The 26,661-nt window shown below is 34.3% G+C and overlaps 2 protein-coding genes across 3 annotated transcripts in view; both read right to left on the bottom strand.

The window, feature by feature from the left end:
• Positions 1–26,661, bottom strand: part of LOC110448602 — a 76,519-nt gene that overhangs the window by 46,618 nt on the left and 3,240 nt on the right. The window contains exons 1-2 of one of the 2 annotated variants that reach the window (XM_021494940.1): positions 7,939–8,078; positions 4,397–4,525 (exon numbers count right to left, since the gene is read on the bottom strand). In XM_021494940.1, the coding sequence (XP_021350615.1) occupies positions 4,397–4,504 (108 nt within the window). In that variant the 5' untranslated portion in view covers positions 4,505–4,525; positions 7,939–8,078. Of the gene's footprint in view, positions 1–4,396; positions 4,526–7,938; positions 8,079–26,661 lie in introns of those variants that run through there. The other variant, XM_021494941.1, reaches the window with a different exon arrangement.
• Positions 20,672–26,561, bottom strand: LOC110448603 (E3 ubiquitin-protein ligase RING2-like). The gene is made up of 4 exons (XM_021494945.1): positions 26,139–26,561; positions 25,323–25,669; positions 24,680–24,742; positions 20,672–23,231 (listed from the first exon to the last, which is right to left on the bottom strand). The coding sequence occupies exons 1-4, from the start codon at positions 26,552–26,554 to the stop codon at positions 23,020–23,022; spliced, it is 1,038 nt and encodes a 345-aa protein (XP_021350620.1). The 5' UTR covers positions 26,555–26,561; the 3' UTR covers positions 20,672–23,019.

Here is a 26,661-nt window from a genome sequence, read left to right as displayed (position 1 = left end):
AGCGTACTTTTGAAGACACATGGAAGAATTTGGGTAATTTTCTTTATACAAAATGTATCAGAACTTTAATTCGGTCGTTTTATACATGCTGTCATAACTGACCCGTTCCATCGCTTATTTTAAGCTGGTCCCGGATAATGTACTATCTTTACGGATTATGCATTAGCAATACATAATTCATATGTTTCATGCCGACATGAATAAAGTGGCAAGATTATCGCATGATATAGAATATGTAGACTTGAATCCATGTATTATGATTGCTGCAAGGAAATATTAATGCATTTATGGTGACTTCTCTCAAAATGCAAACTCATTCACCCTGCTATTTCATAATGAACTCTTCCAAGCTTTGAATTGGAAGATTTCAAATGTGACATCAGGGATGAATGAGTTAATAATGACATTCTTTTAATAGTGGTTGGACACATTTGTTGATGGATTGCACCAATGTGCCCTGTTTCATTTTTTTTTCTTATTGTTCAGGAGCACTCAAATACACAAAGGAAAAAACATGGCAATTTTACGTGGCGACAAATTTAGTCAGTGCCCAAGGTTGTTAGTTCATAAATTTATTGTGATCATCCGCTGTCTAGTTTGGTGACTTTGGACTGATTCGATCACATCTTCTGCTGAGAGAGTATCAAGATATTCCCTATAGTTCAATTGGTGGGTGTCTGAAAGCTTTCACATGGACAAAAAGTGCTCTGTAAACACCACTTCGAGTACATGTTAACGTCAGAGTTGTTTATGTATTCAATTTAATATAATGAATAATGTATAAGCAAATAAGTCCGTTTAAAATTCCCATATATCCGAATGCATGTTACTCTTCATTTGTCCAAAAAGACTACTTTACAGTCAATTTTTCCTTTTCTGATAATACAGTGACAAAACACGTACCCATTTCGTTGACAGGTGGTGAATGAGATAATATATCATTTAATTTGTTTACTTCAACTGATATTATACAGTTATCCCATGCGGGTATGGAGGATATGAAACATCTACTCCCTATATAATGATCGACACTTCTTTTACAGTTACATATACCGCCATATATTTGTCTAGAAATCGTACAACTTATCGAAGAAAAAGTTTATTTATTTTATTTTTAAGGATTTTTAGGTTTTGTTTTGTTTTATTTTGTTTAACGTCCTATCAACAACTACGGTAATTTAAAAACGTTCATCCATGTGTGTTTTGTCAGCGAGCATGTGTGTTTGTGTGCTGGAGACATGGTATGTTGTTGTACGTGCCTCCTTCTGAGTCCGCGGATATGATACCGACCTTATAGTGCCATCTCACTGAAATACCATGCCGAGGCACCCAGCACAGTATTCCGCCAGGTCACATTATACTGACAACGGGTGAACCAGTTACTATTACCCAAGATGCTTAACGTTACGCGGGTAATAACAACTACCATTTTAAGGACTTTGGTGTGTCCGGCCTGGGGACAGAACCCATTGCCTTCCTCACCTGGGCTAATGTTCAACATTATAGCCAAAAGCGAGGTGTTACCAAGCAAGTCGCAAGGAAATAAAAGGTAGTAAGAGGTAGAACGAAATATAAAGATCCCAGATATTGCAATGGGTGCAGCAGATTTATTTTGTTCGCTTTTGTGTCTCCAAGTAGAGGGCACAGAAGCAGATCCCCAATTATGCAGGGGTTTCCCACAATTACGATACATGCAGTGGGTAACAGCAGGTGTATTTTTTCTCGATCCGCGACCTGCATGGGTGGGATTTTTAGGTGGGGCATTTAGCGTTATCGCAACAAATGGTAAACCCGGTGTCAGTATAATATGACCGTATGGATTACTCTGCTTGGTGCCTTTAGCATGGTTTATCAATGCGAAAACACTCAATAGTCAGTATCAGATCCCCCTTTCGCAGTGTGGCTCCCGGAAAAAAAAGAACGTTAAATACACGAGACTGAATGCACCTTTAAGTTAATAATTGAACTGATGTTTCCGTTTCGAGCCACGTCACGGCACGGTGTTGTATCTTTGAACAAGATACTTTACTTCGCTTGTTCCAGTCTACTCAGCTGTAAATAGGTGTGTCGTTGGGCAGTGCAGTGTTAAATGCTAGCTGTGGGCGCCGAAATGGCAGCAACGGCTGTATGCTCCCCATGGAGTTGAGAAAGATAACCACGGATAATAATTTGTGAACCGCTTTGGGACGACCTACGAATAAGGTTGTAATAAAGCGGTATATAAGAACCTCGACTTATTATTATTATTATTAAAATCATGAAAGTATTCTTACTATCAATTTCGAAGGCTATATAACAAATACATGTATGCCGTGTAACAAAAAAAGGTATACACATTCTATTTTATTCTGCTCAAATACTTATAATCTTGCAAAGTATAGTGCTCTTTCTAGCATATTTGGCCACTAAACTTGAAGGTTGACCCGACGTAAACCATTCTATGTATAGATTGGCTTCTGTTTGCGTTAATTCTGGTTATTAATGAATTGTGTAAACACTCTGTAACGTGATCTCAATATTGACGGCGGGTTTTCACATCATACACTTTTAGTGTAGTATACGATATACAAGTTCAGTATTATTTGTAGTATATATGTGAAAGTTAAGCGTCGGCTTTCCGGATCTAAAATATAGTTTGTGTAATTATTATGGATAAACATGTCTATGCAAAACTATTTAAATTCACTACTCGGAACACTTATCTTTAACCATGTGGTCAAACATTTCAAACAGGGGTGACAATACACGTTCATTTGTATATATAGTACTGTATGTAAATGCAAATATATATATATAGGTAAAAATTACTAATAGGTAATTGTGACCTCATTCTAAAGCTGACATCGACTTTATTCATAGGGATTGATAATGTCAAACCCAGAGAATTTTTCAACACATGAACGCTAACGTGTATCATAATATATATGAATTTGCATCGGATTTTTTGCTTTTACATTATTCATTTGTGTGTGTGACTTAAATTGAATACATAAATAAATCATGACGTCAAATATACCCGAAGAGGTGTTTACTTTTTGTCTATTGTGAAATATTTCAGACACTCACCGAATAATCTATGAAGGATAGTTTAGTATTGCAAGAGGTGTTATGACCAACCAGCTTTAGACTACAAAGCTAGACAGCAGGGTATGAAAATATTTTTTATGTACGAAAAACTTTGACATTGATAAAATCTGTCGCAGTGTGTAAGTAAGTCTTTTGTGTTTGTGAATGTTTTTCGACGATAAGAACAGGAGTTATTACGGATCCATTTATAAATTCCTGTAGAAAATATTTCCAATCGGCATTAGACAAGAAAACCAGACGACATACATTGAAATCCAAGTACATGTTATTATAAAGGGTATTTTTATCAGAAACGGTATCACCAAAAACCTTGACAATTGATTGAAGATATCGGCCTGGCACATGTGTATTATGTGTAGAGAAAAGCATATCCGCAGAGAGACAAAACATCCATAGACGCTGATTTACATCTAGATATGAAATTCAATCAAACATAAATTCCTGGCAAGATCCAAGGTCACACGAAGACGAATGATAGAGAGACACCGGCGAAAGGAAAGAAGAAAGATAAATAAAAAAGAGAAAAATAAAATTCCCCGTGTGTTGCGATGGGGCCAGCAGGTTAATGTTGTCTGTTTAAGTTCCCCTAACCAGAAGACACAGGAGAAAACACCCGATTCATCAGGAGGCCCACATATTAGTCGCCTTTTCTGACATACAGTGGGCCTTTTCTGACATACAGTGGGCCTTTTCTGACATACAGTGGGCCGTTTCTGACATACAGTGGGCCATTTCTGACATACAGTGGGCCTTTTCTGACATACAGTGGGCCTTTTCTGACATACAGTGGGCCTTTTCTGACATACAGTGGGCCTTTTCTGACATACAGTGGGATACAGCAGGTATATATGTACAGGGATATATCTCACGCACAGTGTATATTATAAGTCCTTTTTTAATGATAAGTAAGCAACACAAGGAGAACATTGAAAAAAAGACCATTCGAAACGAAAAACATCAACATGAACTGATGATATTATCACAAAGGAAAGCATGAAACCACAAACACAACCATGTCGATTCAAACATAAAACAAAAAAAAAAGGTTCTACATGTATAAACCTGTGATTATTTCATGGCGAAAGCAATTTCGTGTGAATGTACAATGTTATTTTAAGAAAATAGTTAAGCATTCACTCATATAAAATTATTTATCTACATGAATTCTATTTCGTTTCTTGATATCTGAAATGGTCTTCCTCATAGTCTTGTTTGATATTTTTATCGACGTGCTTATTTTTGTTTATATTTAACTGTAATTCAAATATTTGTTGATGGAACTGGAAATACAGATATAATTTTGTTTTACCTTCCGCTTGGTGAAACCCATTCTGAACTTGCGGTAGGCCATGACTGCTTGAGTGGCGGGACAGTCGTAGAGTGGACGACTTGGCAGGGGTTCCGCCTCCTTCATCATAACACGCTATTTTGGGGTCAGCTATATAAATAAAAAAACATAATTCCTTAATTTGCATAGACAAATGTTATCGTGCTCGACCAATTTCATAATTGTATGCACGTTGAATAATTTTAACCAGTATTTTCTAAAGTATCGAGGTGGATTGATTGTTGATAGTGTAGGTTTTAACGTTCTATCAACAACTAAGGTCGTGCCTGCATGTGTGTAGGCTTGCCGGAGACAAGGTTTGTTGGTGTAGTTGCCTCTTTGTGATATCGCGGATCTGATGCCGACTGTATAGTGCTATCTCACTGAAATACCATGCCGAAGGCACCCAGCACAGCATTCAATTCGGTCACATTGTACTGACAACGGGTGAACCAGTTGTTGCCATTACCTTGATAGCTGAACGTTAAGCAGGGAATAAAAACTATGTCAAGGACATTCGTATGTCCCGGCCTGGAGAGAAAACACATTGCCTTCGAAGCCAAATTTGAGGTATTGCCAAGCAATGCGCTAGGGGTTTGGTTTGTTTTTGTTTTACGTCCTATTCACAGCTATGGTCATTTAAGGACATGCAAGGTTTTGGTAGAGGAAGAAAGCCGAAGTACCCGGAGAAAACCCACCGACCGACGGCCAGTACCTGGCGACTGCTCGACGTAGGTCTCGAATCAGCGACCCAGTGGTGAAGGGCCAGTGGTAGCAGAATGTAAGACACCTTAACCACTTTGCCACCGCGGCCCCTTTTATTTTTTCGTATTGTCGTTGAACTCAAATTTTGCAACTGTGGAAGTAGTTTCTACTGTTACTTTAATCAAACATTAAGCATATTTGTTATACTGTATGATAATTGAGACGTAAGCAAGGATTTATAGAAAACATTATATTTGATGTTTTGTTTCAGTAATATCATAACGCAGACTCTATCTTGTAGTTTATGATATTTCAATTTGACCTTGTGTTTTAGTTACATCAGTATGCAGACTTGCGGCGCTAGGGAATAAAAGGTAAGTATAAGTCGAAAGGAATATAAAGATCCCAATAATTGTAATAGGTGCAGCAGATTAGTTTTGGTCGCTTTTGTGTCACCATGTAGAGGGCACAAAAGCAAACCCCCAATTCTGCAGGGGTTCCTTCTTTAGTAGCCTCTTACGATACATGCAGTGGGTTGCAGCCAGTGTATTCTTTTCTCGATCCCCGACCTGCAGGGGTGAATATAGAGGTGGAAAATAAGACCGTCATTGCAGCATTAAAAGGTCAACACACACACACAAAAACACCTTGTAAATAACAATCCTCGATCAAAGACATTAAAACAGTACAAGCTTGATAAGTTGACTTCTTGTGCAAGAGATGTTGATAGCTTACACTGTATGTTGACAGCTGGAACTTGTACTTCATTTGGAAATACACAGCCGTTAAAATGGTATTTGTGTTCATTTGAAGACGGGTGCCTTAGAGACACTTACGAAAGAGTAGGGAAGTGAGAAAGGTAAAAAAAAGATTCTAAGTGTTGCGATGGGTACAGTAGATTAGTTTTGCCTTCTTCGGAAACCTCCTATATAAGACACAACGGGTAACATCCAATTCCGCAGGGAACTCCACAAAACTCGCCTTCTAGGAAATGCAGCAGGAGGCAGCAAGCTTATTCGTTACCCAAACCAGCAGGTAGGAGCGTCAAAGCTTCGACAAACAGATAAAGACTGAGATACATCATTGTAAATCACCATAATATCTTCTTGTCGCAGTTTAAGAAACGGATCAACTTTAATCAAGAGAAATAGTTTGTGATTAAGAAACATGGACCACTGAACAATTTATGATGAAGGACATGTATAACCAGTATGTATAACCAATAAGTAACTAAAAACATGTAGACAAGGTGATAAATTGTTCATGTGATTCAATAAAACTGAAAAAATAATTTTAATTTATTATCCAGGTGTCTTAAATTGCTTCAAAAATAGTATCAGAAATATCCATATATCGATACTTAACTGTGTCGATTTAAATTGAAATCTGTATACATGTATAAGATAACACACATTTCATCATAAAAGATCATATTCATTCAAATTAATCAATTAAATTTATAGAAGCATTATAGTATCTTCTTCAGCAGAAAATTAAACTCGAAATCGTCTCATATTTTCCACAAAAGAAAGCGCTGTCGAAGATATAATTTCCCTCAGCTTTAGTGTTCGTGTCAATATGATATCGAATTTTAATTTAATTCGAATTGAATTAAAGGAGTGAATTAATCATCACATACTACTCAGAATCGCATTATAAACTCCGCCTAGAGTGAATTCGTACGTGTCAAATTTAAATTTAGAATTTATTACGTGATTCTGTTTACTTGAATGAACATAATGTTGATAATACGGAAGGGTTTAAATCATCAGTATGTTCATATCAGGTATAAGTGTCATATGTTCAGTGACGTGTATCCGGTATTTAAAAGATTTAATCCATGTGGTTTATTTAAATTAGAGTTTGCGAGTACAAACAAGTTTTAATTCTGCTGGTGTTATTATCAACCTTATTAGCTGCACACAAAGACTGCGTTTTTTTAACTATTAAATACATTAGTAGACCATACTATTTAATGGAGTGGTATTATTGACTATACCAAAGATATACCAAGTAACAATTGTGGTCAATGAGTAATATGATATAGACTAGCCTATCACAATTCTCGTGTCGTCGATTTTGATTTCACAAGACCAACTTCCAATGTAGATATGAAAATTCTATAACAATAAGGATCGTATGTGGCTGGTGAAGAGTCCTTTAAAACGAATTCCCCTAGGAGGGATTGTAGAATTGGGGATGTTTTCATTATCCTGAACTTTAGGGACATCGAAGAGATCAACAATGACCTGATGCACCTAGTTCATTACTCGGAAGTGTTTTCTTTTATTTTCTCTGTCAAACACTGAGCAGTGTTCAATTAATGAGCAATGACACAATCCCGATACTCACGACGTCGGTCAATTTCACCATCGCGACTAAGCCAGGTTGTAATAGTACCAAGCATATGAGCCGTAAGGCTTAAAGCTAATAAACAGTGCCAATAAAATACTAGACACTTGATGTTCACCTGCTAAAGTGAATATGGAGTATCAAAGTTTTTGATTGTATACTGCAAACGGGTCATAGCACGCATGGGATAGATTTATAACGTCGTCAGTGATAACATAAAAACTTACATAGATCTGATAATACTAGTTTGTGAAACAAACTTTGATTTGTTGCATAAAAATGAAAAGCTTCAGTTTCGTGTTCAAAGAGAACGGCATTATATAATTAAATTTATAATGCAATACAAGGTTATGCAATCACCGATTATTTCAATTTACCTGACAGTTTGTGTTTCTTAGCCAATAAATTAACATACATGTCTTCTAATCTAAAACGAATTTCAAGATAATTGGATAAGGTATACTTACTAAATCATGTCTCCCTTTGATCAGTAACACTAAGACAATATCCGCGGGTTATTTATCGTCATAGATCTTCTACACAAACCATTGTTAAAAATTCGGCGACTCAAATCACGGCAACGTGCAATGGCGATATAGCCATCAAAGCGCTCATCACGTTTAAAAGTCTCACAAATAACATACGAGACAGAAAAAAGTTTAGAGAATACATATTTATTTGAGTTTTTATTGGAGTACCTAACTTATTTATTAAAGCTAAGCATTACACGACTGACTTGTGTCGTGCAAGCTTACCATGGCGTTCTGGAACCGGTTCAAAGAATGCTAGTCAACCTCTGTTTAAAGGGATATCGGTATGCAGATTTAATACAGAAAGCTAGGAGTCGTACTTCCTCCTCGAGTTTTTAATGGTTCGGTTTATAATAATACATGGCCATTTAGTCGTATACATGACACTTTAAAATTCCCGGTGTACCATGTAAAAGATACATTATTTATTCACCAAGTGTTAAGAAAGGCTACGTCTAAAATGGAGTCTCGTACTTCAGACAATCCGTTTTCCCGAACGTATCTGTACTCAAATTCAAATTATGGACTTAATGTTTCTCCTTTAACCTATTTTACTTATATTTCTAAAGATAACACAATAAGGATTAGAGAAAAATATCACAATACTGAATAAGTAAAGAACATTTGATATATTTTAAAAATCAGAAATACGACAACGGCACGGGCAGGATGTTGACAAAACTATACAATAGACAGCATAAAACATTCGGGTTCCGGAAAACAAACCAATTACAGACAAACGCTATTTACATGGTCAGAGTGTGCAGTCATTATACTTCTAAGAATAATGTTTAGTTTCGGTTTATCAGCTGATGATAAATGGCAAACGAAACAATATAACCAAACGATGAACTTGAAGAACCTCGCCATTATTACATTAGAATTCGCGGATTTTAGTGATGACGCGAAGATGGCGAAAATAAAACCCCTGCCAAAATATAATCGTTATACAGTATATATACCATAATTGAGTCCTGTTTAGATTAACTTGTTTCTTAGTATACTGGAAATTAACCACTGTATTAAACCGGGAAATCGCTACAGGTTAACTTAAACCTTCTTCGCCCTTCGTATTGAGGGCGAGTTTATCATTACCGCAAATATTAATGAACAAAATCCTATAAATATAGTAATCAATAGTGAAGGGCGAAAATAACATCGGGCAAATAGGGATTTCAACGGCAAAAGGCGAAAATTTGACTTGGCGAAAGTTTCCCATGCAGTATACAACATAAATACAAAAGGTAACCAGCTTTAATTCTCATACTGGTCTCACATCTGAATAAGACAAGCTTACGTTCTTCTCTCCCTCGAAGAAGCAATGCATATCATGTCTGACACAAATGACACCTGCAGGTACTCATAGTAATCCTCGAACAATGAATTGTCAATGACACCCTTAAATACTTGAAATGAAAAAAAAAGAAAAAAAATGAGTGAATGTACGCGTAAGAACTATGGACTTCCGTGACCGTGTTTTACAATCAACACGCTAGCCAATTATTTGGGTACATATTTTAAAGGCAATCGAGGCGTGGATCTTTAAATAGAATCTGTACTTGGCGAATGTTTGCCGTCTGCTCGGTCATCGTCCTAATATTCCTTGTTATGATGCCCGTGTGGTCAAAGACACTAAGAATTTAAAGGAAGTACTATATTACAGATATGAGAAAGGTTTCTGCTCATTTTCTTGTTATAAGCTTGTTGGACTAGACAAGTTTTAAAGCATTAAGATCAAACGCGCGCTAACATCCGGGCCATCAAGAGTGATTAATATAAGTTGAAATTATTTGTTTCATAATTGTTGTAAGATAAATAAAGTTTACATACAATTTGTTTTCTCTCCATCGGAAACCGTTGCAGGCCTACATGCATGTGAAGAGTGAAAGTCTTATATTTTAATGTTCTTCACATACATGTAACCTTAAGACATTTTCTTTGGGCAACAACGATATCGTGCCTGCGGTTTATTCCTTACGTCAACAATCATGTGTTCAGTTCGGTCTTGACCTTGCCTTGATGTTATACTGTATTATGCTAAGTAAATACACCGTGGTAGACTCCAAATATCAACATCACTTATGGTTTTACGTACCAATGTTTAGTTGATAAATATTGTTAAAACGGAAACTGATGTGAAATACTTAATAATTGTGATAACTACTCGGTCTGTTAGACCCAATGAGTATTAAGCAAACAGGATTTTACATGGATTAAAGGTCAATTATCAATTAAAATAACATTAAACCACGTCACTAAAATAACTAAGAGGCCCAATGCGCTTGTATCGCTCGCCTGGTATCAATCTCATACCAGTAAACCTAAAGCGAACCAAGGTTGAATATATGTATTAAAATGGGCTAAATTAGGCTACAAACCAAATATCACCCCCCTTATGGACCGTTTGGTTGAGAAAAAAAAGGTTCTTTATTTTAAACATTCGACCCCTGTGACATTGTGGTCAAGGTCATTCATTTGAACAAACTTGGTAGCCCTTTATCCCTGTAGGCTTCCAACAAAATATCACAGAGGGCCCTTTGGTCTTGAAAAGATGTTGTTTTAAGATATCTTAAACATTTTACCCCAGTGACCTAGAGAGTTGGTCAAAGTAATTCAATAGTAGCAAAGACCATCTGACCTGCATCACATGCAGCATGCTACTAGCTAAATATCATCACCTTGGGACATTTGGTTATTGAAGATAAGTTGTTTAAAGATGTTTTACATATTTGGCCCCTGCGACATTTAAATAGATTTGGTATCTTTTCTTACTACTAGCCAAATATCATTACTTGACATTTTGGTTATTTAGAAAGAAAGAAAATCTTAAACGTTTTGAACATTTGACTCTTGTGACTTTGAAAATTGGTTAAGGTCATTCATTGAAAAAAAATGCTAGCCCTCGATACCAGCATGCTACTGGTTGTATACAATCACCCGTGGTATTGAGAAGATGTTGTTTAAACATTTTGAAACATTTGACCCCTGTGACCTTGAAAGCCGGTTTAGGTCATCTGTTTGAACAAACTTGGTAGCCCTTCATACCTGCAGGCTACAAGCCAAATATCATCACCTTGGGTCTTTTGGTTATGAGAAGATGTTTTAAATATTTAACGTATTTGACCACAGTTATCTTGAAAGTGGGTCAAGGTCCTTCATTTGAATACTGTTTCTAGCACTTCATCCCAGCATGCTCCTTGCCAGATATCATCTTCCTGTGACTTTTGGGTATTGAGAAGGTCGTTCTTAGTGATCTTCATTCGAACAAGTAATTGGCCAAATATCATTGCACTGTGCCTTTTGGTTATTCAAAATAAATTGCTTCAAGATTAACAAGAGTACCGCGGGGCGGAACAATATACGCCCGTCGAATGCCATATAGTGTTATATATTTTCTTACATTTAAATAAGATCTGCATCATTCTAAGAGTAGTTAGCTGACATGCTATAAAAAAAAATAGGAGAAAATCTCCGGACAAAAAATCAAATACTTAAATGAACAAAGGACAAAATCGTCGAATAAAAATCCTTTTAAAGGCGACACAACTTCATATCATGATTATAATGTATACCAAGTTTCATAGATATCCGTTAAAAAATGTAGGAGGAGATTGCCGGACAAAAATCAAATACTGAAATGAACAAAGGGCAATTTCTTCTGGAAAAAATTTCGAATCAAAATTCTTTTGAGGGCGACACAACTTCATTTCATGATTATAATGTAAACTAAGTTTCAAAGAGATCCGTTGAAAAACGTAGGAGGAGATTGCCGGACAAAAATCAAATATTGAAATGAACAAAGGACAAAATCGTCGAATAAAAATCCTTTTAAAGGCGACACAACTTCATATCATGATTATAATGTATACCAAGTTTCAAAGATATCCGTTAAAAAATGTAGGAGGAGATTGCCGGACAAAAATCAAATACTGAAATAAACAAAGGGCAATAACTTTGGCAAAAATTGTCGAATCAAAATTCTTTTCAACGCAACACAACAACATCTCATGATTATTTAGCCTACTAAGTTTCAAAGAAATCCGTTAAACAAGAGGCCCAAGGGCCTTAGTGGTCACCTGAGTTATATCATAGATACTGGTAGCTTTATTTTATTGTTTAGATGTGATGTGGAAATCAGCATGTAAACTAANTCTTGCATTTACTACACAATGCCCTTATTTGGTATTAATGGGGCATAACTCCACCAAACATACATGTTAACTCCTGAAATGCTAACTTGTCTGAGCTATATTGGTATGCAATATGTGTACCAAGTTTGAGTTCATTCAACCCAAGGGAACTCAAGTTGTCACACAGAAACCTTATTTCGGATGACGCAACCGACAAAGCAAAACCTATTTGTCGCCTCGCGTTGCAGGCGACACAAAAATTGTAGCCCTCCCTCCCAGCTACTATTGGCGTCAAATCTCACTATCATAGGCCTACCGATACTGGTTATTGAGATTAATTTACGGGACTGATGCCAGACACCGCACCACGGCATAAGCTCATTTGGCTTAAAGGGTAAGGGGAGCTTAACATTTCTAGACTGATTTCATAAATGTTGTGAAACAAAATTGATTTCCTAGGCCATGTTGCCAAATTGTCACAATATCCCTTTATGTTCACATATTATATCGTTACAGCGTAGCATGTCATAATGTAATATTGTCACCATGTAGCATGTCATAATGTTATATGGTCACAATGTAGCATGATTTAATGTAATATTGTCACAATGTAGCATGTCATAATGTTATATTGTCACCATGTAGCATGTTATAATGTTATATTGTGGCAATGTAGCATGTCATGATGTTATATTGTGGCAATGTAGCATATCATAATGTTATATTGTGGCAATGTAGCATGTCATACTGTAATATCGTTACAGCGTAGCATGTCATAATGTAATATTGTTACAGCGTAGCATATCATAATGTTATATTGTCGCCATGTAGCATGTCATAATGTTATATCGTTACAGCGAAACATGTCATAATGTAATATTGTCACAATGTAGCATGTCATAATGTAACATTGTCACAATGTAGCATATCATAATGTTATATTGTCACAATGTAGCATGTCATAATGTAATATTGTTACAGCGCAGCATGCTATAGTGTTATATTGTCACAATGTAGCATGTCATAATGTAATATTGTCACCATGTAGCTTGTCATAATGTAATATTGTGACAATGTAGCATGTCATAATGTAATATGGTCACAATGTAGCATGTCATAATGTAATATTGTCACAATGTAGCATGTCATAATGTAATATTGTCACCATGTAGCATGTCATAATGTTATATCGTTACAGCGTAGCATGTCATAATGTTATATCGTTACAGCGTAGCATGTCATAATGTAATATTGTCACAATGTAGCATGACATAATGTTATATTGTCACAATGTAGCATGTTTTAATGTAAAATTAACACAACGTTGCATGTCATAATGCAATATTGTCACCATGTATTATGTCATAATGTAATATTATCACAATGTAGCATGCTATAGCGTAATATTGTAACAATGTAGCATGTCATAATGCTATATGGTCATGATGTAATATTGTCACAAATTAGCATGTCATTATGTAATATGGTCACAATGTAGCATGTCGTAATGTCATATGGTCACAATGTAGCATGTTATAATGTTATATTGTCACAATGTAGCATATCATAATGTTATATTGTCGCCATGTAGCATGTTTTAATGTAAAATTAACACAACGTTGCATGTCATAATGCAATATTGTCATAATGTAGCATGTCATAATGTCATATTGTCACAATGTAGCATATCATAATGTTATATTGTCACAATGTAGCATGTCATACTGTAATATCGTTACAGCGTAGCATGTAATAATGTAATATGGTCACAATGTAGCATGTCATAATGTAATATGGTCACAATGTAGCATGTCATTATGTAATATGGTCACAATGTAGCATGTCATAATGTCATATGGTCACAATGTAGCATGTCATAATGTAATATTGTCACCATGTTATATGGTCATAATGTAATATTGTCACAATGTAGCATGTCATGTTATATTGTCACCATGTAGCATGTCATAATGTTATATCGTTACAGCGTAGCATGTCATAATGTAATATTGTCACAATGTAGCATGACATAATGTTATATTGTCGCCATGTAGCATGTTTTAATGTAAAATTAACACAACGTTGCATGTCATAATGCAATATTGTCACCATGTAGCATGTCATAATGCAATATTGTCATAATGTAGCATGTCATAATGTTATACTGTCACAATGTAGCATGTCATAATGTAATATTGTCACCATGTATTATGTCATAATGTAATATTGTCACAATGTAGCATGTCATGTTATATTGTCGCCATGTAGCATGTTTTAATGTAAAATTGACACAACGTTGCATGTCATAATGCAATATTGTCACCATGTAGCATGTCATAATGCAATATTGTAATAATGTAGCATGTCATAATGTTATATTGTCACCATGTAGCATGTCATAATGTAATATTGTCGCCATGTAATATGTCATAATGTAATATTGTCACAATGTAGCATATCATAATGTTATATTGTCACAATGTAGCATGTCATAATGCAATATTGTCATCATGTAGCATGTCATAATGTAATATTGTCACCATGTAGCATGTCATAATGTAATATTGTCGCCATGTAATATGTCTTAATGTAATATTGTCACAATGTAGCATATCATAATGTTATATTGTCACAATGTAGCATGTAATAATGTAATCTTGTCACAATGTAGCATGTTATAGTGTAATATTGTCACAAAATAAGCATTTCATAATATTGTCACATGTCACACTGTTACCATACTCACCATGTAGCATGTAATAATGTCACAATGTAGCATGTCATAATGTTATATGGTCACAATGTAGGATGTCATAATGTAATATTGTCACCATGTAGCATGTCATAATGTTATATTGTCACCATGTAGAATGTTATAATATTATATTGTCACAATGTAGCATGTAATATTGTCACCATGTAGCATGTTATAATGTTATATTGTCACAATGTAGCATGTCATAATGTAATATTGTGACAATGTAGCATGTCATAATGTAATATGGTCACAATGTAGCATGTCATTATGTAATATGTTCACAATGTAGCATGTCATAATGTCATATGGTCACAATGTAGCATGTCATAATGTAAGATTGTCACCATGTAGCATGTCATAATGTTATATCGTTACAGCGTAGCATGTCATAATGTAATATTGTCACAATGTAACATGTCATAATGTAATATAATCACCATGTAGCATGTCATATGTAGCATGTCATAATGTTATATGGTCACAATGTAGGATGTCATAATGTAATATTGTCACCATGTAGCATGTCATAATGTTATATCGTTACAGCGTAGCATGTCATAATGTAATATTGTCACAATGTAACATGTCATAATGTAATATAATCACCATGTAGCATGTCATATGTAGCATGTCATAATGTTATATGGTCACAATGTAGGATGTCATAATGTAATATTGTCACCATGTAGCATGTCATGTTATATTGTCACCATGTAGCATGTTATAGTGTAATAGTGTCACTATGTAGCATGTCATAATGTTATATTGTAACAATTTAGCATGTCATAAACAATGTAGCATATCATAATGTTATATTGTCACAATGTAGCATTTCATAATGCAATATTGTCACCATGTAGCATGTCATAATGCAATATTGTCATAATGTAGCATGTCATAATGTTATACTGTCACAATGTAGCATGTCATAATGTAATATTGTGACAATGTAGCATGTCATAATGTAATATGGTCACAATGTAGCATGTCATGTTATATTGTCACCATGTAGCATGTTATAATATTATATTGTCACAATGTAGCATGTAATATTGTCACCATGTAGCATGTTATAATGTTATATTGTCACAATGTAGCATGTCATAATGCAATATTGTCATCATGTAGCATGTCATAATGTAATATTGTCACCATGTATTATGTCATAATGTAATATTGTCACAATGTAGCATATCATTATGTTATATTGTCACAATGTAGCATGTCATAATGTACCATTGTCACAATGTAGCATATCACAATGTTATATTGTCACAATGTAGCATGTCATAATGTTATATTGTCACAATGTAGCATGTCATAATGCAATATTGTCACCATGTAGCATGTAATAATGTCATAATGAAGCATGTCATAATGTTATATTGTCACCATGTAGCATGTTATAATGTAATATTGTCACCATGTAGCATGTAATATAATCACCATGTAGCATGCTATAGTGTAATAGTGTCACTATGTAGCATGCCATAATGTTATATTGTAACAATTTAGCATGTCATAATGTAATATGGTCGCAATGTAGCATGTCATGTTATATTGTCACCATGTAGCATGTCACAATGTAACATGTCATAATGTTATACTGTCACAATGTAGCATGTCATAATGTAATATTGTCACAATGTAACATGTCATAATGTAATATAATCACCATGTAGCATGTCATAATGTAATATTGTCACCATGTATTATGTCATAATGTAATATTGTCACAATGTAGCATGTCATGTTATATTGTCACCATGTAGCATGTTATAGTGTAATAGTGTCACTATGAAACATGTCATAATGTAATATTGTCACAATGTAGCATGTCATAATGTTATATGGTCACAATGTAGCATGATTTAATGTAATATTGTCACAATGTAGCATGTCATGTTATATTGTCACCATGTAGCATGTTATAGTGTAATAGTGTCACTATAGCGAAACATGTCATAATGTAATATTGTCACAATGTAGCATGTCATGTTATATTGTCACCATGTAGCATGTTATAATATTATATTGTCACAATGTAGCATGTAATATTGTCACCATGTAGCATGTTATAATGTTATATTGTCACAATGTAGCATGTCATAATGCAATATTGTCATCATGTAGCATGTCATAATGTAATATTGTCACAATGTAGCATATCATTATGTTATATTGTCACAATGTAGCATGTCATAATGTTATACTGTCACAATGTAGCATGTCATAATGTAATATTGTAACAATGTAGCATGTCATAATGTTATATGGTCACAATGTAGCATGTTATAGTGGAATATTGTCACCTTGTAACATGATGTAGCATGTCATAATGCAATATTGTCACCATGTAGCATGTCATAATGCAATATTGTCATAATGTAGCATGTCATAATGTTATACTGTCACAATGTAGCATGTCATAATGTAATATTGTGACAATGTAGCATGTCATAATGTAATATGGTCACAATGTAGCATGTCATGTTATATTGTCACCATGTAGCATGTCACAATGTAACATGTCATAATGTTATATTGTCACAATGTAGCATGTCATAATGTTATATTGTCACAATGTAGCATGTCATAATGTAATATTGTCACAATGTAGCATGTCATGTTATATTGTCACCATGTAGCATGTTATAGTGTAATAGTGTCACTATGTAGCATGTCATAATGTTATATTGTAACAATTTAGCATGTCATAATGTTATATGGTCATAATGTAATATTGTCACAAATCAGCATGCCATAATGTTATATGGTCACAATGTAGCATGTTATAGTGGAATATTGTCACCTTGTAACATGTCATAAATGTATATTATCACAATGTAGCATGCTATAGTGTAATATTGTAACAATGTAGCATGTCATAATGTAATATTGTCACAATGTAGCATGACATAATGTTATATTGTAACAATGTAGCATGTCATAATGTTATATGGTCATTATGTAATATTGTCACAAAATAGCATGCCATAATGTTATATGGTCACAATGTAGCATGTTATAATGTTATATGGTCATAATGTAATATTGTCACAAATGAGCAAGTCATAATGTTATATGGTCACAATGTAGCATGTCATGTTATTTTGTCACAATGTAGCATGCTATATTGTTATATTGTCACCATGTAGCATGCCATAATGTTATATGGTCATTATGTAATATTGTCACAAATTAGCATGTCATGTCACAATGTAGCATGTCATGTTATATTGTCACCATGTAGCATGTAATATTGTCACAATGTAGCTTGTTATGTTATATTGTCACAATGTAGCATGTCATAATGTAATATTGTCACAATGTAGCATGTCATAATGTAATATTGTCACCATGTAGCATATCATAATGTAATATTGTCACAATGTAGTATGTTATAATGTTATATTGTCACCATGTAGCATGTCATAATGTAATATTGTCACAACATAATGTAATATTGGCACAATGTAGCATGTCATAATGTTATATGGTCACAATGTAGCATGTCATAATGTCACAATGAAGCATGTCATAATGTTATAGTGTCACCATGTAGCATGTCATGTTATATTGTCACCATGTAGCATGTTATAATCTTATATTGTCACCATGTAGCATGTCATAATGTAATATTGTCACAATGTAGCATGTCATAATGTAATATTGTCACAATGTAGCATGTTATAATGTTATATTGTCACCATGAAGCATGTTATAATGTAATATTGTCACAATGTAGCATGTCATAATGTAATATTGTCACCATGAAGCATGTCATGTTATATTGTCACCATGTAGCATGTTATAATGTCACAATGGAGCATGTCATAATGTAATATTGTCACCATGAAGCATGTCATGTTATATTGTCACCATGTAGCATGTTATAATGTCACAATGGAGCATATCATAATGTAATATTGTCAAAATGAAGCATGTCATAATGTTATATTGTCACCATGTAGCATGTTATAATGTAATGTTGTCACCATGTAACATGTTATAATGTTATATTGTCACCATGTAGCATGCCATAATGCAATATTGTCACCATGTAGCATGTAATAATGTCACAATGAAGCATGTCATAATGTTATATTGTCACCATTTAGCATGTTATAGTGTAATAGTGTCACCATGTAGCATGTCATAATGTAATATTGTCACAATGTAACATGTCATAATGTAATATAATCACCATGTAGCATGTTATAGTGTAATAGTGTCACCATGTAGCATGTCATAATGTAATATTGTCACAATGTAACATGTCATAATGTAATATAATCACCATGTAGCATGTCATAGTGTAATATTGTCACAATGTAGCATGTCATAATGTTATATGGTCATGATGTAATATTGTCACAAATTAGCATGTCATTATGTAATATTGTCACAAATTAGCATGTAATAGTGTAATATTGTCACAAATTAGCATGTCATAATGTTATATTGTCACAATGTAGCATGTCATAATGGTATATGGTCATGATGTAATATTGTCACAAATTAGCATGTCATTATGTAATATTGTCACAAATTAGCATGTAATAGTGTAATATTCTCACAAATTAGCATGTCATAATGTTATATTGTCACAATGTAGCATGTCATAATGGTATATTGTCACAATGTAGCATGTCATATTGTCACAATGTAGCATGCCATAATGTTATATTGTAACAATGTAGCATTTCATAATGTTATATGGTCATAATGTAATATTGTCACAAATAAGCATGTCATAATGTTATATGGTCACAATGTAGCATGTTATAGTGGAATATTGTCACCTTGTAACATGTCATAAAGGTATATTGTAACAATGTAGCATGTTATTGTCACCATGTAGCATAACATGTAATATTGTCACAAATTAGCATGTCATAATGTTATATTGTCACAATGTAGCATGTTATAATGTTATTTGGTCATAATGTAATATTGTCACAAATTAGCATGTTATATTGTAATATTGTCACAAATTAGTATGTAATAGTGTAATATTCTCACAAATTAGCATGTCATAATGTTATATTGTCACAATGTAGCATGTTATAATGTTATTTGGTCATAATGTAATATTGTCACAAATTAGCATGTTATATTGTAATATTGTCACAAATTAGTATGTAATAGTGTAATATTCTCACAAATTAGCATGTCATAATGTTATATTGTCACAATGTAGCATGTTATAATGTTATTTGGTCATAATGTAATATTGTCACAAATTAGCATGTTATATTGTAATATTGTCACAAATTAGTATGTAATAGTGTAATATTCTCACAAATTAGCATGTCATAATGTTATATTGTCACAATGTAGCATGTTATAATGTTATTTGGTCATAATGTAATATTGTCACAAATTAGCATGTTATATTGTAATATTGTCACAAATTAGTATGTAATAGTGTAATATTCTCACAAATTAGCATGTCATAATGTTATATTGTCACAATGTAGCATGTTATAATGTTATTTGGTCATAATGTAATATTGTCACAAATTAGCATGTTATATTGTAATATTGTCACAAATTAGCATGTAATAGTGTAATATTCTCACAAATTAGCATGTCATAATGTTATATTGTCACAATGTAGCATGTTATAATGTAATATTGTCACAATGTAGCATGTTATAGTGTAATATTGTCACAAAAAAGCATTTCATAATATTGTCACATGTCACACTGTTACCATACTCTGTCATATTGTCACTTTTTCATTTGTTAATATCTTGACGAAAATAGACAAAAGCAATTTAATAAAAAAAATGTTGCTTTATTATAACTTGTTCATTTACAACAAACACATGCTGCAAACACAATATTGCCCTACTTCTTATACAGCAATGATCCAATACAGGCAATAGGGACAAACAGAACATTTCCATACTGCGATCAGACTTGTCCATGCTATACAATTGAACCTGTTTCCTGTCTTTAATATCTCGACTGGGTAAATGTCAAAAAAATACTGTCATTCAAATGCACCAAAATTTAAAACATTACTGTTTTACAGCGAAGAGTAATCAATACTAACTACCTACGAAGCTCAATGATCACTACTTCAATGAAGCACGAGAAATAACACAAGAAATCTGTTGATAAAATTATCCTGAATGTGGTAAATTATTTACAGCTTTGAAGTACTGTAGGCCGAGGCTACCAAATGATGTTGACACAAATTTAACAGAAATGTCCATACATATAAAAACTATATAATGGCACTTGTATACTTACATTCAATAACATGGCAAAACTGACAATTATAAAATAGATTTAAAAGTGTTTGATACAGAGAAATTGTAAATTAATATATCTCTAACATTTAACAGTCAAAGACTATGATGTCACTAATTCCTGATATGCCAGGTTGCTATGGATGTGGTTTTTAATTTCATTCATTCACAGTGGTATAGGAAGACTTCAACCTATAGAATTCTGACAGATGTTTGGTATGAAAACAAAGAAAGTTAAAATATATCAGAAGATATATACACAACATTTTTTCCAGACAAACATTCTATAATAATACTCGTGTAACAAAACATCAAAAGCTCACAGAAATCTTTCAAATATTTACATGTATGATAAGGTATTTACCTCTTAACTTCTGTAAACTCACTTCATGATCGACAGCACACTAAAAATCGCCCTAGAACTGACTTTTGAATAACATGATATTGGTTATCGGGAACTATTCATAATACGTAAAATGAAGCAATTCAAAACAAAGTTCCTCAGAAAAGGACTTGATGGAATTGTATTAAATTAAGCAACAAGGTTAAATTAGAAAAGTATTTGGAATATTAACTTAAGATCTCCCAAACGTGCTTTTCCAGTAAGATTTTCTAGGGGACTAGGGGAAAGCACTTTGGTCCCTTCTTGATAACTGATTTCTGAATATATACATTCTACAGTTCTTCATGTACAAATGAAAACAATACACAAAATGTACCACTGAAAACAATACACACAATAAACGATATACTACAAAACATTATAATACCATTGCACAGATCTACATTATTCAAACCTCTTGGCAGTATACATGTAATACATTCAATAATGTTACAATACTGGTTATTTCTTTTTTTTATGGCAGTGTCATTTAGATTTCTCATATCAGTAATACACAAATCACAGGTTTCACCTTGTGCGAGATGTGTCTATCTTGGTTAGGAGTGTGCTGTAATGTCCCATACAAAGAGTGATGAACATATAGAGAAATGAACTTTTTAAATGTGCTAGTAAATAATCAACTTCTCAGATTCAGATTTGTATTTACTCTTACCCTGGACAGGTGTTTGTTTCCACACTTTTCCTGGTGGGAGTTATCCTCGTCTCACCCTAGGGTTGAGGTGGGGGGATTCCCCAGGCAAACAATTATATACCGTCACTTCAACTATACAATGATGTCATGTCGACAATGCATTAAGTCTGTAACGACAACATCGTATCATTTCTATGTCAGGACCAGCAGGGTTAGAGAACAAAAATGTTCACCCCCTTGAGGTAGGGTGGGGGATCTGAACCCATAGCAAAAAGATTCCTCAGTTGTAAAACACTTGGCAAGCCTTGAATTCTGCAACTTATGACTATTTCCTCTTGAATTGAGATTTCCTTTCTCACTCCCAAGGCGCTGAAATTCTATTAATGCCACACTGTTCTCTATCAAACTCATACATACAGTTTGTAAACGTGTAATGCTGTGCTCACGGACGTAAACACATACTTTCTTCCATAAGTTTTCCTCTCGAATTTTTCCCCAGTACAATATAACTACCAAAACAAACAAAGCTAAAATCCTCATTTTGGAAAGCTATCCTAGTCATAACAGAACCAAGCAAAACATGAAACTGGAAACACTCTGTTAAGTTGTTTGAATTATTTGTCTTTAAAAACATTAACTCATATCATTCACCCCTGAAATTTCACAATGAACTATTTCAACCTTTGAATTGGAAGAATTCAAATGTGTCTTCAGGGATGGAGGAGTTAAATTGGAATTTGCTCAGTATTACAACCAACTACATCCAGTTTGACAATTTTCTTAAATAAGTTACAAAATTTTCTTTTTAGAGTAAGCCTTGAAATTGTTACTGTTCACTTGTCACTGCCTTTCTTGGTAGGCGTGTGGCTGGGTGTGGTTTCTTTCTCGGACTTCTTCATACTGGCAAAGTACATTTCCAGTGGCTTGTTAACTCGCCAGTATTTTTCGTTGACCTGGTCCAGGGTCATAACTCCACTCAGTAACGTGTAACACCCGGGCGTACTGGCTATATGGATACTGTATTTGGCATCACTTTGTGGTCCACCTGGAAACACAAATAGGCAACATACACGTAAAAATTCTGAACTAATCAGTCGAAGATTATGGTGCATTTTCTTGTCAGAATATTTACTTTCAAGCAACACTGTGTAATCAATCAATAAAGACTGTATGATAACGGTAGAAGTAGAAAAAAATACTTCGCGGTTTATCAGGTTTAGGTCCGTTTGAAAGACCCATTTCCAGTCGAAAAAGTTTCTCAATTCGCCTGTTTAAAAATCCCAAATGGGAAAAAAACAATGAATAAATGTAAATAACATCATCGAAGGTAAACGTCAGCATAAAAGAAAACTGCAAACTGCAATAAATTACTGCAAGTTAACAGATTGATACATTTATACAGGTATTCCCTACATTATTTTCTAAATAAGGAGTTGTTTGATACCAGTTTTAAATGCACTTTCATGAATCCCCAATCATTATAAAATGTGCTATTTGTACAATGAATAACTTGTTATAATGATTTTGGTAAGCAATCTGATTAAAATCATATGTTACATGGCTTCGTTAACTTCATACTACGCCTGAACATCTGAATGTGCCGCGGTCAGGGTCACGTTCAAGTGACCCTTAGATGAACCAATCAGAGGCGCGCTGGCAAAAGTTTGCCAGCGAATCGGAATATCATGGTCGATAGATAAATAGCGAGGGGTATCGAACAGATTAGTTCACCAAAACAAATATGGCGGCGGGAACCGACATTTCTACGACGCCACGGAAAACGTACCCATTGGGCAATAATTGCGTAGGCAACACCGCCATACAGTCTTTCTTCTCTAATTAAGTTTCGAATATCTTTTTCTGTTCGGGTTTCAGACGATCACTCTCTAATAACTTCAGAACTTTCGCACCCGCTGTAACACACCAGCTTTGTTACTTCAGATCATTCTCATCAATGTCTGCCATATTTGTTACAACTCTGAGCGCCCTTTTGAAAGAGGGTCTCTGATTGGTCAAAATTAATTGAGTATTTATAAATATAAAGGTCACCTGAACGTAACCCTGACCGCGGCACACTCAGATGTTCAGACGGAGCCATGTAACAGATAATTTTAATCAGATTGTTTGGTAAGTTACAGATTATCAGACATATGATAAATGTTTTATACATATCTGCGTAATGAAGAAATTTGATGCTAAAGATGTCAAGCTGAATAGTCTATGAAAAGGGAGTTAAGATTGACTGGAACCAGCTCATCAAATTGAAATTGTGTATACTCCAGAATATTTTTGGAAAGATGAAGGACTGTCTAGCGTTGGGCAGTCACTTGCCACCTGCCCAAACCTAAACATTAGTAATGATAGGATGCTAATAAAGGGAGAGAACTCTGATGAGATTTGAACTTAGCCCAGGTTATGACATTATGAACAACTACACTACATATCATATCAATATATTCTGCTGTTAAGACAAATTAAGAAAGTTATACTTACCACCTTCAGTCTTCTGAGATTCCAGTGATAGTCTGATAGCAAGATATTTTGATAAATGATCCACTGAAACAAAACGGGGGAAAATCAAATTACAAGGACTTTCATTTTGTATAGTCATATCATATACATTTTATTACCTTAACATGAATTGAAGACAATGATAAAAATACAGATATTAATCAACTAGCTAACATTTTCATATCTCTTCTACACATACAAATGTAAAAGGTAAATGAAATCATTTTTCATTCACCTGATAACTATCTTACAATAATGAATGTAGGGATAATTAAGAAACTAGACTTTTCCAAAATAAATATATGCTTCAAAGTTTTATGACAGTTAGTCAACAGTTATATTGTTAGTCTATATCACACATTAAATACAACTTCACAATAGCAACATTTTGATAGTTCCAATGTATAATGCAATCAGAGGTGTACAATTCCAGTTGTGTTGATTTTATGTCTGGACGAGCTAAAATTTCAATATCTATTAAGAAAATTGATGGGCTTCAGAAATTTTCAAAATCTACCAGTGCCTGTGGGTTAATGCTCTTATCATGAAATAGTACATCCCTGAAAATTTAAATTATTTATCAATGTACACAATTTGACCTCAATTAAATGATGACTTGTGCTACCTGAAGCGTTGGCAGTAGTCTTGATATATCTTGTCTGTGAGGCATCTAAGTGGGCTGCCTGAGACTCGGAGTCAATCGGCAAAGGCCTGAACACCAACTCAATGTCACTAACTGGTACATGTACTTCTCTTTCAACAGGCTCAATAGGGTGCCCAAGTTCAGAACCACCTTCCCCTATGGAATTTTCAGTACTTGAGTCATCAGAGTATGGCTTGGGTCTCTTCTTTGGGGTTGCGTCATTGGACGTTGTGCTGGCTGTCTCCAGTCGGGAAAGATCTGGTTCTGTAGCGTGTTTTCGTACTCTCTGGGCCCTGTTCATAGCTTGTAATCTCAGCCCTTCTTCAATGCTAAAAAAGTGAAAGAGAAAATAATCAAATATACATATATTGCATTTGAAAAATATAATAGTCAGGATTCATATCTAATCAAGTTTTATTAATATGGGAACAACTTTCAAGAGTCACTTGGACAGAATTTCAGTTATTTCAAACCAAGTTGTCCTGCATAGGCCAATAATTTCTAACAAAGCTGTTATTTTATTTGAACCAACGAATTGTTCCTCACACAAACATTATCTTTAAATGACATAGTCGATATATTGATTATTTACCAAACATTTTTTTTCCCTATCTTATATTTAAAAACAAACCATTGTGGTTCGCTCCTTTTTTTAGTAGTGTACAGTACACTGCATAATACATTTTATGTACGCAAAATATAACAAGTGGGGGAAAATCCCTTGATACTAGATGATTCTGAACTTTAGACTTCTGAATTAATATGCCTACTGCAGTATTGAACATGTAATATGTTTACCTGTGTGTCAACGCAGCAGTGCTATGTTGCTTGTTTAGTTTGGCAAGAACCCTCTCTTGATGTGCTTCATATTCGTCTCGACTAGGATATATTTTGGAAATAAGTGCATCGAAGTTAGGGTCAGGTCTCAAAGAACGTTTAGACACCAGTTTCTTCCTACATGTCGGGCATTCTTTATTGCCGCTTCGGAGGGCAGTGATGATACAATCTTGACAAAAACGGTGCAGACACTCTTTTGTTGTCATCGTGTTTTTCAGCATGTCTAGGCAAATTGGACACATGAGTTCGCTGTGCAGACTCCTTGGAGACACAGCTATCTCTGTAGAATCGGTTATCGCTTCTTGTGGTGTCCTGTGAAGCTCGTACAGACTCAATTCCCATGTTTTGTTTGGTGCGTGAGTTATCTCGTTCGCCATTTTGATTATGATTACAGAGGAAGTAACTTTTTAACGCATGCTCAGTAGGTGAGAGCCTAAAAAAAGATGGGTTATTTCCCTTTGACCACTAGCTCGCACTCCCCCTT

This window comes from Mizuhopecten yessoensis, unplaced genomic scaffold (genome assembly GCF_002113885.1).
Source record: "Mizuhopecten yessoensis strain PY_sf001 unplaced genomic scaffold, ASM211388v2 scaffold4121, whole genome shotgun sequence".
NCBI classification, from domain to species: domain Eukaryota; kingdom Metazoa; phylum Mollusca; class Bivalvia; order Pectinida; family Pectinidae; genus Mizuhopecten; species Mizuhopecten yessoensis.
The sequence above is the reverse complement of the archived record's forward strand: the minus strand, read 5'-3'. Positions and strand labels throughout refer to the sequence as shown.